Genomic DNA, 18,991 nt, shown 5'->3' with positions numbered 1-18,991 from the left:
GTGACCCACAGGTGCCGGATTCCTGCTTCAGAATTAATTTTGTATAATTTTGTTTTTACTTGATTGGATTTCTTTTTTAATTGATGAAACAAACAGACACACTTTTTTCTTTGTCACAGGCAGAAACTTTTGTGCTGAAGAGCTGGATGGGTGTTTTCCAGGAAATTCATGAACGATAATTTGTTGATACAAAAAGTTGCTAAATTTCAACAAGTATTTATTTTCTTGTTGGTATTCTGTTCAGTTTCTATGTCTGTAGGTATCTATTGGAGGAATTTTTTTGTTTAATGTCCCGTCACACATATCGGTGATTGAAGACATTTTGTTAAAGTATTTATGAATACATCTGAGTATTATCGGTTAGAAGGGGGGGAGAGATGTGAATGAATGGAGGGTTGGGGGAAACTGGGCAAATGAGGGTAAAAATGTGGGTGAAATTTGGAAGAAAAACAAAACAAACGAAAAACCCTCTAAATACAGTTACAGGAAATTACTTAAAGGACTTCGTAAAAGAGAAGTCGTTAAACTGACAAGCGAAACAACTGATAATGAATGCAAAAAGTCAAAAACATCAACGTTCTCAGTCACTTGTGAAGACACACTTTTGTGTACAAAAGGCTTCATCAAGCTACAATAGGTATCTATTCTTATTGGTTCTGTGTTTAGTTACCTGGTATAATTTTATTGGCTTTAGCATCAGTTGACATACTGTAAATCTACATTAAAAGAATCCTTGTAAGATTTTGAACGGAAACAAAAAGAATGTTACTTTGATTTTGTTTTTCTGTAGCTAGTTAAGTACAGTTGTAAATAGAGAGAGATCATGTCTGTCTTTGTAGTGGAGGACAAAAACTTGAATAAAATGAGAACAGTGCTCCATTTCCAACCAGCGCCATGGAAAAGTGCTTCATTTTATATGCATCTGTATATCTAGCTTGTGTATTTAAAAAAAAACAAAAAAAAACTTTTATATCTGTGATATTCATTTCAAAAATGCTTCATTTCAGGTGGCTCTGTACACCCGGCGTGAGTTAAACATCAGAACGACCACCAACTTTCTGCTGGCTGTTGCTGCCAACCGCCCAGAGTGTCGTCCCTTCCTGCGCAAATACTACTCAGCCAGCATCATGCTGCCCTCTGACTGGATCGAGGTTGCCGAGGTCTATCAGGTAATGGCTGGCGGAGGAAGAAAATCTGTTTAACATTTGTAATGGTACCTTACGCCTGAAATATGACAGATGACTAATCCATTGACTGCTGAACTTTGGTCAGTCTGGCATGGATTTGAAGTGCACTCAGCAAGATTTTTTTTTTTATACCTTTAAGTGGTGTAAATAGTTTTGTTGAACAAAAGTAATTTGGTCCCAAGAGGAAGAAGACCAGAAAGGAATGTATCAGTAGCTCAAGGAGGCGTCACTGCGTTCGGTCAAATCCATATGCACTACACCACATCTGCCAAGCAGATGCCTGACCAGCAACATAACCCAACGTGCTTAGTCAGGCCTTGAGAAAAGGAAAAAAAAAGAAAGAAAGAAAAACAGAAAGAAGAAGGAGAAGAAAGAAAGAAGAAGAAGAAAGACAGAAAAAAAGACAGAGAAAGGAATGGTGACTGACAATCTTGACCGGTAAGTTCAAGTCTTACGTCCACTGACATGACAGCCCTTCACTGATGACACTCACCAGTAGCGGTCAAGGGTTTAAGATGCTCGTGATCACCATGTGTGAGCTGCAATAATGGCCCATCTTGGAATGATTTTTCCAGCCCTGCAGAGCTTCAGAGACAGGAAGAAATGTCTGCTTTTCATGCCATGCTTTCTTTCTGAACAATAGATGGACCAGTTTGATGTGTGTTCTCCTCTGTCCATGCCTTCCCATGAAATAAAGAGTTTCTTTGGAGAGTTGTTTGCACTGATTGCTTTTACCAAATCTGCCACTTGTTTTATTTTCTGGTGTTCTACAGCTTTGACCAAGCCATGATTTTTTCAGCTGTTAAAAAACTCTTCACATGAATATACACCTTTTCATAAACTTAAGAAAAAAAAAACAGACAGAAAGTATTCCAGCATGGCTAGATGCATTCATCAGACAGAATTCCATTTGATATGACACAAATCAGATGTGAAAGTAGTGAAACATTTCTGTATAAACATGTGGTGTATGTGTGTGTGCGCACATGCGTGTGTGTGCGTGTGTTTATTTGAGAGAAGGGACAACAGATATTATCTGTCTTAACGTTCAGTGAAAAAAACTTCTTACAGTGATATTGGTAAGTAAAGATCGTTACAGTTTTATTAAAGCAGCATCTTAGAATCTCACCTGAACTTAAAATATCTCACCTGAACTTTGCATTCACTTACACAGACAAGTGAATTTCCACAAGAGTCACACACAGAAAAGACAGTCTCCTCCACAAGTGTTTACTTTTGTTGCAGACTTTGTTTTTATGTGATGCATATGTATTTGCATTGTGTTTTCAGGCCTTCAGAGACAAGAACCTGAACTTTGGGTCCTTACCAGCTGCACTACGCAGAGTGATGATCACAAAGTTCTCTGACTTTGACAAGTATCAACTTGGTAAGATGGCCATTGCTGTATGTTTGTTGTTGTTGTGTTGTACTGTATTATTATTTTGTAATGTATTGTTTTATACTTTTAGACTGTTCTGTATGGAATCTGGGCTGCTGTCCTCAGGGAAAGTGCATTGCCATAATTCAGAACCTTTTTTAATGTCTGCAAGAATATTTTGGGTTGGTTTGTGTTTTTTTCTCTCTGTCTGCAAGTGTATTTACTTCACTATCAACGTGAATTTTTCTGCAAATTTTGCAAGGGTCAACTGACTTTGTTGTCTTGGGTTCTTTTTCTGTACAATTTGTGCATGCTGCTCGCTGGTCCTTGGATGTATTGTCTCATCCAAAAGCTGCTTCTGTGTCCTCTTTTTATTGATGTTATTTTTAAAATTTGTTCATTTTTGATACATGCGTTATTTTGAACACATCTTTGCTGTGGATTGAAAAACAGGAATCATTGATTATGCATGCATGTTCAGGAATGCAGATATCTGCAGGCTAAAGCATTTTAAAGCAAAAAGTTTGGAACAGCCATGGATATACATGCATTTTTATGTATTGTAAGTACAGACACATTAAAGTGTTTTGGAAAACAAAAAAAAAAGTTTGTAGCATCCGCAGTGTGTCAGACATGAAAGCTGTGTGTATGTGTGATCCACAGCCAAGTACAACAAGGAGAAATCACAGCAGAAGAAGAAGAAGAAGAAGGCAGCGGAGAGCTCAGGGCAGCGTGGAGGGTTCAGGGGTCGTGGAGGAAGAGGGCGAGGAAGGGGTCAGGGCCCTGTCTGGGCTGGCAGCAAACGTAAAGCTGCCGAGAGCGATTCTGACGATGATGATGATGACGATGATGATGACGGCGTGAGTGTGCCTCGGCAGGTGAGTGCTTTCCCATGCAAGATTGTTTTTATTTTGTTGTTTTCTTGCATTGTGCTTTAAAACTGGTAAGCTCTCTCTCTGTCTCTCTCTCTCTCTCTCTCTCTCTCTCTCTCATATAGATGTGATGTAAGTAGCAAGTTGTATAGTGCAGTTATAAATAATAGACTCCAAGAACTGATAAATGAACATAATTTGACAGGTGAACATCAAGCAGGATTTAAAAGAGGTTATTCAACTGTTGATCACATGTTCACGTTATTGGCACTGATACAAAAACAATTTTCTTTTAATCGTAAATTGTATGTGGCCTTTATTGATTTTGAAAAAGCTTTTGATTCCATAGAGAGAAATTTATTATGGCCTATTCTTTTGAAAAGCGGTATTAAGGGTAAGATTTTTCGTTGTATCTATAGTATGTATACTAATGTTAAAGCCAGAATTAGATGTGGTGCCAGATTAACAGATTACATTAATTGTACCCGTGGTGTAAAGCAAGGTGATGTTTGCAGTCCTGTTCTGTTTTCCTTATTTATTAATGAGATAGCATTAGAAGTAATCAGAGAAGGTAGACATGGAGCAACATTTATGCCTAATTATTTTGAATTATTTATACTGTTATTAGCTGATGATGTTGCTTTATTATCCGAAACTGTGATAGGTTTACAAACACAGCTTAACAATTTATATCATGCGGCTTCAGCTCTACGTTTAAAAGTAAACATGAATAAAAGCAATATCGTTGTATTCAGGAAAGGAGGGTATTTAGCTGCCAGGGAAAGATGGTTTTATAATGGCGTTGTAATGCCAGTTATTAATGCATATAAATACTTAGGAATTTACTTTTCCACAAAGTTGAGTTTTGGGGCAGCCTGTAGCGATCTTAACAGTAGGGGAAAAAACGCTTTATTGTATATTTTACAGAAATTATCGAAACTGAAATGTAATTCTTTAAACATATATTTAAAGCTGTTTGACTCACAGATTCAACCAATAGTTCAATATGGTGCCGAATTATGGGGACTCGATAAAGCTGCATTTCAGTGTGAAAAGATACATTTATTTGCACTTAAGAAGTTCTTAGGCGTAGAAGAGCGAACTCCCAATGATTTGATATACGGGGAAACAAACAGATATCCTATCTATATAAATTCAGTTATAAAATGCATTAAGTATTGGTTAAAGTTACTGAGAATGCATGAATCTAGACTGCCTCACAAAGCCTATAAAATGTTATTTGATCTTGATGCGCGTGGCAAAAGAAACTGGGCTACAAGTATACGCTGTAAACTGTTTATGTTTGGATTTGGGTATGTATGGCTCAATCAAGGTGTAGAGGGGATTGATGAGTTTCTTCGGACTTTTAAAGAAAGACTTATTGTTTGTAGATGGCAAGAATGGGATTTCCATGTTAACAACAGTGAAAGATTTAATGCCTATAAAACCTTTTGTACTATACCCGATGTCAAAACCTATTTATTGATGAATATAGATAAACATTTAAAGTATATAATGACTAGATTTAGACTTGGTATTTCGGAAATTGCAGAACATAGTCACCGTTATAAAGTACATGATGAGTCTGATTTATTATGTCCACTGTGTAAGAAGGGGAAGGAAAATGAAGTGCACTTTGTTCTATCCTGTCCTGTTATGTATGACTTAAGAATGCAATACATACCGTTGAAATTTTTTAAGTTCCCTAGTCAGTTTAGATTATCGCTACTTATGGCATCTACACACGAACAAACTATCAGAAATTTCTCAATTTATCTGTACAAAGCGTTTAAGCTTCGATCCACTCTTACGTCGTAAAATTCATTTATTAAGCTTGTGCCACTTCTGATGACACGATTACTTTATTGAGTTCAGTTAAATAGGCGTGTTGTTATTTATCTGCTGTGTACTACTTAAGTGTATACTGCATGACAACGTATGATATTTGTCTTGCTTATTTTATTTTATTTTTTCTTCTCACATATGTTTTTGTCTGACACCCTTTCATGAGGGGCAATGGCCTATATGAATAAACCATTCATTCATTCATTCATTCATTCATTCATTCATTCATTCATTCATTCTCTCATATAGATAGATATATATATATTTATTTTTATATATTTGTATATTTATCTGTTTGTATTTATATTTATTTAATTATCCATTTATTTACATATATCTATGTGTAAAATTATATATATAGAGAGAGAGAGACAGAGAGAGAGAGATTATGCAGCAGTTTACCAGTGAAAAGGACAATGCAAGAATTGAGAAATAAAAGCAATCTATATGTAAAGTGAAATATATGTTTATGTATATGTGTGTGTGTGTATGTATGTAAAGTGATATATATATATATATATATATATATATATATATATATATATATATTTCATGCTCCATTTTACCAGTGAAAAGCACAATGCAAGAAACAAGATGTATATTTGTGTGTGTGGGTGTGCTTCCTTCTATACATTGCATCGTACAGCACGACAGCTTTCAGTTGATGAACTGCAGTCACCAGTGCATGTGACCGAACAATCAAAACAGATTTCCTCAGTTAACGGATGCAGCAGTTTCCTGTCCACTTGAGTATTGTGCAGCTATTTTTGGGATCAAGAACAACACAAACAAAAACTGTTGAGGAAGTTAATTCTAGTTTTAATTACACATACTTAACCCCTTCACTGCTAGTACGTTTTGCTATAGCCTATGCTGAGAAAATTTTCAGAAAAACACGCCAATGATTTTAATTTGCTTATATTTAAAAAAGTACTGAAGATAAGTGCATAAAAGTATATATCAAATGAAAGGAAAATGAACCAAGATTTTTTGTTTGTAATACTTACATGTTCAAATAATGAAAAAATTCCATAAAATGCATCAGTAAAAAAAATTGGGACTGTCATTCCATCATGTAGGTGCTACAATATCAACCAGGTGATCAACCAGTCTTTCTTGTGACTGTTGTGATCAACCACACACACTGTCAAGGCTGAGCAAGTGTCCAGGTGCATAAAACTCCCAACACAGTCCACACAAAGAATGAAAAGGGTGTACTCACCCAGGATCTATCACCAGTAAAAACGCTGTGTGTGGTACTTGCAGAAACAGTCTTCAAGACACAGTGCTGGTTTGCTGGGGCAGTCTGGGCAGTAGAACCTCACATCCTTTCTTTGTCCTTTCTTCCAGCAGACTCTGCACCTCCTTTGTAGCCAGGACTTCTGTGGGGTAGGTGGGATGACATCAATGAAGTGTCGTCCACACAAGACAAACAGCGTGGTTGTCTTTAGCAGTGTCTTGGTCTTGGTCACCAAAACTCATGGCACTAATTACATCCGTCTGGAAGTCCAGGAGTGTACTGCTGTTGCCTGCTTTTTTGTAGAGGGTTTGTGCCTTTAGCATGGCAATTTGTAGAAAATGCACACACAGCTATTTGTACCACTTCAGGGTTTTCTTTTTGGCGTCGTAGGGCTGCAGCTGTTAGTCATGATGGTCCATGGCACCCATGTTTTTGTTGTAATCCAGAATTGCTGAAGGCTTGTTTACTGCCCTTTGGTCTTGCTGCTGCTGGTCTTCAGCTGTAGGTTTGTGGCAAGTTGTCAACTCCAGATGGTCCAGGATGAACATCATGATCATCACCATGCTGCATACCTGAAACACATTGCATAAAAGACTAAGTTTGTTGGGTTTTTGGAGGTGTGTTTTTTTTGTTTGGTTTGGTTGGGTTTTTTTTGTTTGGTTTTTTTGTTTTTTTTTAACATATAAAAAGATGATGAAATGGTACCATTTTATTTCTGATTGTTTTCAGAAGCTGAAATAGAAACACACACACACCTACCCCACCCCCACCCCAAACCCCCAAATCACACACACACACACTGAAACTGGTTCATGGTATGCCACACCCCCTTCATTCTCTCTTTCTCATACAAAACAAAATGACAACAACACACACACACACACACACACACACACACACACACACACACACACACACACACACACACACACACACACACACACACTCACACACACACACACACACACACACACACACACACACGTGTTGCATTTACAAAGTAATTTAGGCATACAATTCTGTGTATCTTTCTGATTTCAGTTTTATAAACATCCCCCCCTCCTTCCCCCACTCACACAGACACACACACACACACACACACACACACACACACACACAAAACAACAACAACACTGAACAACAACAGCAACAATAACAACAACAAACCAATACACACTTGGAAATGAATACACAGAAAGCACTTGGTGAGCGACACACGCTGTCACCAACAATGAGCCAGCCAGCAAGCCACGCCTCCTTGGGCTGTGATGGTCATACACAGTACACACGTGACTCACTCTCACACACTGATCAGTGACTGATGAAGCTACTTACCACAGCTAACACATTCAAAACACACACAATGCAGTCATATTCATTGTTACAACAAACAGAAAGCAAATAATAAACTGACAAACCTCATAAACACCCACCTGCATCTTGAATCAGCTGAGCTTGTCTGTCTTCAGTTTCGTCAAGCAACACCACCTCCCACCCCCCTCCATGTCAAAATCAGCGTCTTCGGCATCAACTTCACGCAGTTCTATCTCATTCAGTCCACAGCCTTCATCTCTGCTGTTTGCATCGCGAATGATTTCTTTCAATATTAGTGCAAGTGTTGGGGTTTGTCTGTGTTCAGCCATGGCTTTGCAAACACAACTTGAGCTTCGTACAAACTTGCAAACCTTTCGCCATAAATATGACAGTCCGATGAATAATTTTAGCTTATGGAACTCAGGAGATAAAGAGCTCTCAGGGGAGCTAATTTAATGGTTAACAAACTGCATTTTCTGTAATGCGGGACTCGAAACATAGAACGTTGTAACATGACGTACGGCGCACGTCAATACAGCATTGGTGAGCGACATTTCATGACGTACGCCGTACGTCAACAGCACAGTCAAGAGGTTAACCGTGACCCACTAGTGCAGACTCCGGCAGGGGTCTGACATTCCTGTCCTGTGCAAACTACTATCCGCCTATGTGGAGAAAACGAAAGTAGCTACGGCCGATAACCTCCCGGAAGTAGGTAACCTCCCCTTTGCCTTATCTCTCTGGAATTTTGACAACACAGCAGTGTATTCACAGCACAGAGCCCAGTACAACAGCTGCGTGTTATTTTCTTAGGGGGCAAGAGAAAGGTATTGTTAAGACTTCTTTTCCACGCTCTTACGGAAGTGCGGGCAATGACAGATGTTTTTCCCTGTTGTGCACTGCTCTTGGGGGTTTGGTGACAACAGTTTGACAGTTATGCTATAACGCTATTCGTTATCTCTTTTTACAGCTCAGCTCATCACGTGGAGTGATGGCCTAGAGGTAACGCGTCTGCCTAGGAAGCGAGAGAATCTGAGCGCGCTGGTTCGAATCACGGCTCAGCCGCCGATATTTTCTCCCCCTCCACTAGACTTTGAGTGGTGGTCTGGACGCTAGTCATTCGGATGAGACGATAAACCGAGGTCCCGTGTGCAGCACGCACTTAGCGCACGTAAAAGAACCCACGGCAACAAAAGGGTTGTTCCTGGCAAAATTCTGTAGAAAAATCTACGTCAATAGGAAAAACAAATAAAACTTCACACAGGAAAAATACAAAAAAAAAAAGGGTGGCGCTGTAGTATAGCGACGCGCTCTCCCTGGGGAGAGCAGCCCGAATTTCACACAGAGAAATCTGTTGTGATAAAAAGAAATACAAAATACAAAACAAAAATATTCTAATTGTTTTTGTTTGTTGTTGTTGTTGTTTTCTTTTAAAACTTTTTTTTAATACAAACATAAGAAAGAAAGGAAAAATACACACATTTAGAAGAAAAAAAGAAAAAAAAGAAAAAATCCAAACAACATGAACAAAATCAGTTTTTTTTTAAATCACGCATGAACTGCAAATCTATCGTTCTTCTTGTTCCCTCCTTTAATTTACATGCAAAGTTAAACTGATGCATCCTGAAATGTTTTGATATGCAGTCTTTCTTCTGTTCACTCAATATTAAAGAGCAAAGTGAATAAGAGTGAATGTTATTTCATCAAAGTACATGCCGGTCTGCTTCTCCATGTCTGTCTCTCCCCATCTTTTCCTCATTCCGTTTATCTGTTGGTTTGCCAGTGTGTGTTGAAATACTCAGCAGTCCAAAGGTATCTGTCTGTGTCTCTGTCTCTAATAAATGTAAATCAAATGCATATGTGGTGGGTTAGTGATTTAGAGATACTGTGTGTGTGTGTGTGTGTGTGTTTGGTGGGGGAATGGGTGGATGCACACATACCTGTGTGCTTGCATGCATGAGAGAAAGATGGAAAGAAAGAGAAGACAAAATAAGAAGTAAAGAGGGCTAGTGTATACTTCCAATAAAATTTTTAAAAAAAGAGTATAAAGTGTATTTGATGAAGCACATTGTTAGTTATAGAGTAACAAGACTTGCCGAGGTCTTGTTACAGAAACTCGTCAGTAAATTTGCACGGATAGCTAATCCCTACAATGACTTCACTACACCCCACTACCAATACACTGGACCCCACGACAACTGCTGGGTAAGATTTGTGTATTCTTTAGTTGGCTTGATCCATTTATTTTTTCAGATTTTTCATTCTATGATTAATGAATGTATATTTAGCAGAAGATTATCTGGAGTACTGTTATGTTAATCCGTCGACAGTGTACTTGGTACATATATTTTAAATCCCAAAACATCTGACATTGGATTAGTTTGTACCAATTCCTCACAACAGTAATTGGATCAGAAATGTTGTGTCCTGTCAACCAATGTTCATAATTTGCAAAAATTATATTAGAACAGCTGTTTTTACTGGGTTTTTATTTATGTATATTTATATGAAACAAACATATTACATAGGCCTGGATAAAAAAAATAATAATTTAAGAACACTGAGAAATGCAGATAATAAACAAATTACACAAAACAACAGAAATTGAATCAAGTATCAAATATGGCAGAAGGTACACATGGGATTGGGAGGGAAACTCTGAACTTTGCATCACAGGCATGATTTTACCGAGTCTCAGTACTGGCAGTCAGAAAGCTGTTCTATTTGCTGTTGATGTGTTGATGACATTAGATCAAGATGAGCTCCAGAGACCATGTCAGCAGCCATTTTGAAACATTGACAAGGGTGGAGTGAAAGTACTGCACTCTGCATGGGAATGAAAGAGAATGTGGGAGATACTGTTCAGTCAGAGTGATCAAAATTGACCCAAAATCAGGAATGTGATTATCGTAGTAACATAATCAAAAAATATCACAGGTCCTGTGGTCATGATAAGTGCTAAATTCCTGTTTTCTGTTCAGAAAATGAATTGTGTAAAAGAGAGAACAACAAAACAAACCAAAAAACTAATTCTATTTTACCAGGATACTGAGATAAGCACAGCAGCAACAATACTTTTTTCCACCCAGACCTCAGGTGCTAGATCAAGAAAGAAAAGCATTGGAAAAAGAAAGAGCAAATGGAGAGAGGGAGCGAGAGAGAGAGAGAGAGAGAGTCAAATGTTTAAATATATAGAAAAGAAATTGGCAAGGACAAAAATGTACATGTAACAGAGAGAGATAGGACCAGCATGTGTTTTGAATTAAAATGAAAAGTGGACTTGGTAAAGCATGATGGTCAGTCCACTGAGTGATGAGACTTGCGGAGGTCTTGTTACAGAGTATCTGCAATAAGTCTGACCAACTAGATGAACACAACTACCGCTTTACTAGACACAGCCACTGCAGAAAGCTTGATGCATACCACTACCTGATAACCAGACCCTTTTTCAACTCAGGGGTAAGATACACTTGTCCCTTGGTTTGCTTGTTTGGGTTATTTTCATATCGTGGGTCATTATTGTAGTGGAGGGTGTATCTCGAGTGATGTCAGTCAGTCGACAAATCAAGAGATGTACACCGAAAACCCTGGACCATCTGACATTAAAATGGTTCATTCCCATTCTTAGCAGCAGGAAATTATTCAGGTGGTTAGATCAGAAGTGTTGAACTGAAGTGATACTGATAGGCTGCAAAATTTGATACATCTGACAACCATCAGATTATCTTGCACATATTTATCACATCACATAGCATATAAGTTGTTATATCAAACACAAAGATCATGAAGTCTTCTTCTTCTTCCTCGTTCGCCTCCCATTAGATGAGCAGCCCGGTGTCCTCGATGAAGGCTGCCGTCTGTCGCAGCTCCTACAGGGTGCCGTACAGTTTGGCTTCCACTGCTGTTGGTGTTGGCCAGTACTTCCTCCTGGATGCTGCATGCGTCCTACAGTCTTGAAGGATGTGGTCGGTTGTCATTGTCCCTCACCACAAGGGCACTCTCCACTCTGTCCATTGCCAAATTTTGTGTGCATGTGGTGGAGCAGGCGGAAGATCCTGACCTGTTCCTGTCGTTCCAGCAAATGGTATCTGTCTTCTGGGTTATATTTGGGGTGCTGGAGGCGCCACTTTATTCCTTGCTGTGCCTTGATGATTGTCTTGATTTCATCGTATGACACCAGTTTGTTGGCCTGCTCCTTCTGTGCACTGTCTTTTGCCAGAATGTCAGCTTTTTCGTTGCCTCTGATGCCACAGTGTGCTGGTACCCATTGTATCACCACTTTCTCCACTCTGGCACTCAGGGCAACAAGGGCTGAAGTGAGATGGTTCTATTCTTTGCAGCGGGAGTTCTTGAGGGCTTGGAGCACGGAGAGAGCGTCTGAGAACACCACCACCTGCCCTGTTGTTCTTGTGGAGTTCTGCGAGACTGTCGTGGCTGCCTCACAGAGGGCTTCTCGCTCAGCTCGGAAGTTGGTGGAGTATTTTCCTGTTGGGATTGCAGTTTCTTCATCTCCGTCGTTGCATTGGAGGAACATTCCAGCTCCAACATCCCTCGTTGCTTCTGTGGCGGAGCCATTTGTAAAGACATGGGTCCAGTCTTCCTGGGGGTACTGGTTGCAGATGTACTCCATGGCCAGGGCCTTCCTTTGGGTGTCTGACTTTGTTCCTCTCTCCTCCACTCTGGGAATGCTGGTGATGACTGTTGGGAACACCTGCCTCTTCCAAGATGGGTGGGTGACATTTGCCGGGATTGGCTTTGCTTCGTGTTCCATCAAGACTGGGGTTTGTCTTTCAAGGCGTCTTGACTGGTGGATGAAGCTGCCTCTTTTCAGCCGGCTCTTGGTGGATCTGCTCATTCTGTTGTTCATTGGATGGTTTTCAAGGCGTTTGAATTTTGCTGCCTGGATGAGGATCTCTGTGTCCCTTCTGTCCTCCAGTGACTGTAGCCCAGTGGTCTCCTCCATCTTCAGGATTGGGGTGGATCTCATGGCGCCAGTTATGACACGCTGAGCTTGGTTCTGTATCTTGTTGAGATGGTCAAGGTTAGACTTTGCAGCTGATGCCCATGCTGATGTCCCGTACTCAACTACAGGTCGGACTCTCCCCGTTTTGACTCTCTTTAGGATACGTTCATCAGCCCCCCAGTCCGTCCCTGCAAGGTCATGAAGTAAAAGTAGATTAACTGCATATGTCTTTGAATCAAAACAAATGGATAAATGAATGGAAGAACAATGTTAAGAGAGAGAGAGAGAGACTGAAAGTTGGAGAGAGAGGGGGAAAGAGAGGGAAAAAGAAGAAAAGTTTGAGGAGGGGGGTTTGGGGGGGTGGGTGGGGGGGAGAGAGACAGAGGAAGAGAGAAAGGTGTCACTAGCATGTACATTTGATTTAAACGAAAGTGGATTGGACAAAGTACAATATCAGTTCAATAAGTAACGAGACTTACCGAGGTCTTGCCACAGAGACAGCATGCTGAACTTGCCTCATTTCCTGAACATGACTGCACACTAGCGGACACAGGCAACTGGTTCACTAGTATCTACTGCCACTCAGGGGTAAGATGCACAACAGTGTGCTTTTTCCTGTTATTCCAAAATCCTCAGTCATTAGTGTAGATACAGTGTCCTTGGGGTGACATTTATCTGCTGAAAAATTAGAAGTACATCTTGTACAGGAACTGTTTGAATAGTTTGTACTAGTGCCTAGCAGCAGTACCATACTTGAGTACTTTTGATCAGAAGTGTTGCGTTTTGTGAACTGACAGTCTCAAATTGTGAAATTTTATTCTGGAGCAGCTGTGTTATAGGGTTTTATTGTGTGTGTGAGAGAGAGAGAGAGAGAGAACTCAGAACTCACAGAGAGAGAGCGAGTGAAACATATCACAGAGAAAGTAATAAAGATAAAAGTTGGAGAGAGAGAGAAAGAATGGACTAACATGTGGTTTTAATTAAAATCAAAGTGGATTTGACAAAATATTCTATCAATTCTGTGAATAACAAGACTTGCCGAGGTCTTGTCACAGAGTTCTTTCATGGAGCCTGTACGCGACCCCTCCTACACTGTGTCAGGCAAACCGTATCTTTACTATGGTCCTGGGGTAAGATACATGTCAACTTCTGTTTTCTTGCTTTTTTTTTTTTAGACCTTTGGTCATTAATGTAGATATGGTTAGAGAGACAGAGAGAAAGTCACAGAGAGAGATGTCTCTTGAGTCTTCATTTTATGTTTGTATTGTGAGCATGAGCAACACGACCACTTGTTTCCTGTTTAGAGTTAACTCTTTCACACCCCAAGTTTCTGTGTGAAAAACGCCCCCCAGTGTCAAATATTTCGACTAAAAAAATCTGAGTTCAGGCTTCAGCTCATGTGAAAACAGCACAGCGGATGTGTTTACTTCAAACAGGGGGCGAAGGTCAGTCATTGTTCTATTGGGCAGGAAACTGGCTTCAGCCATCAAGCTTTGTAACAATGTGAAAAAAAGGTCATTTTAACATGACCCCTTGATGCTGACTTAAGTCACCTATGGTGGTGAAAGAGATTATAAAGTTCACTTGACTTGTTACTGTGATTAAAAAAAAAAAATTAAAAAAAACAAACAAATAACCCCCTCCAAAAATCAAAAACAACAAGAAACAAGCAAACAGAAGAGAGAAACAACTGGCTTAAAAAGCATGGAATAAAAAGCTGTTATTATGGACTGCGAGGTGCGATTACAGTGAAGGTATCCATGGATGATCGATGTCATGTTCTCGGTTGTGATATATTCTGGTAAGAAGACACTGGTTGATCACAGGTGCGGACTGGTCAAGAGAGAGGGAGAACTTACAGGACTGATTGAATGTCTGAGAGCATAACAGCAGTGGGTCCATGACTGAATGCAAAGAAAACATGAAACGGACACAACAGCGGCGTGACGTGTGTGTGTGTGTGTGTGTGTGTGTGTCCCCAGGTGAGCGGTGTGGAGTACGATGAAGAGAGCGAGACGGAGGAGGAGAGAGAGCTGAAGACTTTCACCCTCAAACAGCTCATCCGCAAACTGCACATCACGGAGCCTGTGGAACACATCATGTGTCTCATTGGGAAAAAGTCAGTAAATTTTTCTCAATCGTTGTGGAAGGTTGGGGGTGGGAGAGTGTGTGTGTGTGTGTGTGTGTGCAGGAAGTTAGGTGGGAGGGTGTGATTGTGTGTGTATGTACATGTGTGTGTTTTGTGAGTCTTGTGCATTTGTCCTATGGTTCAGCATCTTTTCACCATATGTGTGTCAGTCTTTTTGTATACTTGTTCACGTGTGTCTGTGTATGATGATGACCTTAGCTTATGGGTACCATCGAATATTGATTGTTAATGGTGTCTGCTGTTTGGCGTTATTCACATTGTGTACAGAGATTGACAACAGTTTAATTGATTATCTGGTCATTCGACTAGTTGGTTTTTGAACAGATTTGATGAGTCGGGTTCATTCAGTTCATCCAGGTCAGTTGGTCAGACTACGGTACTTTTCTGTACTCAACTTCAAGGAGTGTGCATTCTGTGTATACTGGTTTCCATAACATATGAAATGCTGACATGAAATATGAGATGTTTAACATGCTTATTTGATCTTATGCATGTATATATATATACATGTATACATACACACACACACACACACACACACACACACACACACACACACACACACACACACACATGAAGAGAATTCTGGTAGTAGCAGGTCTGCACATCTGTTGAATTGGGAAATTGGAAAAAAAATCTCAACCCTTGACACAGGACCCTCAGATTGAAAGTCCAATGCTTTTACCACTCAGCTGTCGCACCAGTCGGTTGGTCAGACGAAGATTGACGATAGTTTTTGATTGATGGATGACATTCCTTGGACAAAAGTTTGACTGTGTCGTTTGACTGATCAACCCAGCTTTAATGGCATCAGTTTGATACATATCGACAAACCCAGTTTGACAGTGACAGCAGTGTTATCATGGAAGCCAGAAGTGATGATGACGGCTGGGTGGACGCATTGGCAGGTACCCGCAGACCCCAGAGGAGTTCTACCAGAAGCGGCTCCCTGGCACATGGGAGGAGGAGAGGGCGGGCAAGCGCATGAAGCTGCCTACCCCTGAGACATGGGAGACCCAGGTGTCCCTGAAAGGGAACAAGGCCGAGACCTGGCAGGACTTGATTGGTGAGCATGGATAAGGGCGTTTGGGGGGGGGGGCTCAGGGGATGGGGGTGGGGGGGTAAGGTAGTGATGGTTTCTTGTTTTGTTTCAGGGTGGTGTTTGTGTTTTGAAGTCTTTTGTGATGTATGTCAACTTGAAAGTCTGTGTTGATAGTTTCATTGTTAAGGAAGTGTCAAAGCTTGCGGAAGTTTCATTTTCAAGTGTCAGAGCTTGCGGAAGTTTTCATTTTCAAGTGTCAAAGCTTGAAGTTTCATTTTCAAGTGTCAAAGCTTGGAGAAGTTTCATTTTCAAGGAAGTGTCAAAGCTTGCAGAAGTTTCATTTTCAAGGAAGTGTCAAAGCTTGCGGAAGTTTCATTTTCAAGGTGTCAAAGCTTGCAGACTGACCCATATGAGCTACACCACATCTTTGTGAGAGAGAGAAAAACCAAAAGGAGCAGATGCCTGCCTGACTTACACATAAGTTCAATGTGCTGATCAGGCCTTGAGAGCCTTTCATAAGTTTGTGTTTATCATGAAACAGAAGGAAATGATTTAACAAAATAAACGAATAAGTAAACACATTAAGACATTATAAAGAAAAGGATATGTCGATGTTATATATTTCCTTGTGTTGATCGATATACATTACTGTGGAAAAGTCATTTGTTTGCAAGTTTTCTTTGTGATGCTGACCAGTAGTTGTTTGCTATGTCAACCAATGGTTATTTATTTCACAATTCTTTCAAGTCATTTATTTTCTAAATTTTATTTTCACCTGTGTGCTGTTCCACCATAGTCTTAGACAACGAACAGTATGTGTCATTTTGGTGAAGTTTTTCAAACTAGCAGCATGAGACATTATCTGCATGTTTTACTGAAGTAGCACACATTTTTTTTTAAACGAATATTACACAGAAGAAATTATACATTAACAAATAATGTGTTGTAATGAGTAACTTGTTGATCACCTTACATTATTTTGAAGAACCGAACCAATAGTGAGAACGTGTGTATTCTTTTTTGTTTGTGGGCTGCAACTCCCTATTCACTCTTATGTACAAGTGGGATTTTACTTACATGACCGTTTTTACCCTGCTATGTGGGCAGCCATACTCTTTCTTCAGGGTTGGGTAGTGCTACAATTTTGTACTTTTCCCCGAGTTTGTATCTTTTGTCTTTTATGTGACATATGTTGTGGAGGTGCCAATACATGCAGAGTTTATACCTCAACATTTTTTCATGCTCTTGTACCTGAATTGATTTAGTGTGTGTCACTAAAAGCACTAAGAGGACTGGGAGTGAATACTATAAAAGCATACATTAATCCACTCTAATATAAAAGTGTGTGCGCATGACTGAAGCCTGATTCAATGATAAGGAAACAAAGGTTAACTCACTCAGTACGGCCAGTCCTCTCTTCTCCTCTACACAGACCCCTCGGATGTCCAGTGGGTGTCTGAATGACCCAACATTTAGCTTCCATCGTCAGAATTGTGGTATTCTTTGTCAACATTCACCTCTTCAGTATAAGAGCCTTCCGCTTGCAATATTTTGATGATGGTATTTGGGGTGAAACGCTGTTGACGTTGTCTCTTTCGCCGTTCGTATGGAGAGAGTTAAGCACCTAAAGGTAGATGTCAGTTGACTCTACCCCAGTAGGCAGCCTGTTGTAAAAATGACTCCAATGTTTAGAAAGCACTTGAAGCTTGGTCTTTGAATGAAGAGAGGCTCATCAATATCAGTAATAATGATTATAGATATAACTATAAGCATCAAGTATGGTAATAGTAATGATAACAAGAGGAAGAATTAAGTCAAGACAGGTATTGTCACAGGAGTCAAGTCGTCTCTCCCATAATGCACAGCCAGTTGTGCAAATGACTCGGTGTTTGTAATGCACTTAGAGCTTAGTCTTTGACAGAAGGTAAGCGCTGTACAAGTTTTAATAATGAACACAGAATAACATGATTATTATCATGACAGTGACAATGACGGCTGTGACATGGTGTGTATGTCCCAGACCACAAGAAGCTCCCCTTCATGGCCATGCTGCGGAACCTGAGGAATCTGATCAAGGCAGGGATCAGCCCTCGGCACCACAACAACGTCATCCGCCGCTTGACTGACCAGGTAAGTTTGGGGGTGGGAGGGTTAACCCTTTGAGCCCTGACCACCGCTTTACCGGTGGTAGAGAAAAATGACATAATGCCTAGCCACCGGTTGAGCGGTGCGTAAACACTTGTGTCGTGTTTTGCTATTGGTTGACCATTTACATAACTTTGCACACACCTTAAAATACAAATATCCTTCTATGTCGATACAACAACAAGACTAATAAATTATTCGTCACACACATTTGTGACAGTTATCAACTGATAAATAGCATGCATTATTTCTTTTATTGGGATGAGACATTGTCTGTATGTTATCAACTGATGAATAGCATGCATTATTTTTGATTGGTATGAGAGATTATATGTTATCAACTGATGAATCACATGCATTATTTTTGATTGGTACGAGACATTGTATGTTATCAACTGGTGAATCACATTCATTATTTTTGAATTGGTATGAGACATTGTATGTTATCAACTGATGAAAAACATGCATTATTTTCTTTTTATTAGTATGAGACATGATGTGTGTATGTGTGTGTGCTTGTGTGTGTGTGTGTGTGTTCACACATATCTACATATGTGTGTGCCTGTGCATGTGCAGAGACAAGTTGCCAACAGCAAGCAGTTTCCTTTCCGGTTCTTCTCTGCCTATGAGGTGCTACAGGTTCTGGAGAAGGAATACAAAGAAAGTCGTAAGTTTGCTTTGGCCTCATTGGTCTTTGGTGCTGGTGACGTTTTTTTAGTGTGTTTCTTTGGTTGTTGTTGGTTTTTGCGGTGGATTCGGTAGGAGAGTGCTACAAGGTCCATTTGTGCGTCGACCTGTGTTCGTGGCTGTACTTCAGCCATTGTACCGGCGGCCTCTTTAGGAGCGGTGCTCTTCT

At 40.1% G+C, this 18,991-nt stretch overlaps 1 protein-coding gene across 1 annotated transcript in view; it reads left to right on the top strand.

Annotated features, from left to right (window-relative positions):
* Positions 1–18,991, top strand: part of LOC143293746 (telomerase protein component 1-like) — an 83,187-nt gene that overhangs the window by 4,420 nt on the left and 59,776 nt on the right. The window contains exons 5-11 of the mRNA XM_076604957.1: positions 1,008–1,169; positions 2,478–2,574; positions 3,229–3,443; positions 14,782–14,918; positions 15,857–16,014; positions 18,011–18,120; positions 18,712–18,802. Coding sequence (XP_076461072.1) covers positions 1,008–1,169; positions 2,478–2,574; positions 3,229–3,443; positions 14,782–14,918; positions 15,857–16,014; positions 18,011–18,120; positions 18,712–18,802 — 970 coding nt within the window. The remainder of the gene's footprint in view (positions 1–1,007; positions 1,170–2,477; positions 2,575–3,228; positions 3,444–14,781; positions 14,919–15,856; positions 16,015–18,010; positions 18,121–18,711; positions 18,803–18,991) is intronic.

This window comes from Babylonia areolata, chromosome 19 (genome assembly GCF_041734735.1).
Source record: "Babylonia areolata isolate BAREFJ2019XMU chromosome 19, ASM4173473v1, whole genome shotgun sequence".
In the NCBI taxonomy this organism is placed as follows: domain Eukaryota; kingdom Metazoa; phylum Mollusca; class Gastropoda; order Neogastropoda; family Buccinidae; genus Babylonia; species Babylonia areolata.
The sequence above is the reverse complement of the archived record's forward strand: the minus strand, read 5'-3'. Positions and strand labels throughout refer to the sequence as shown.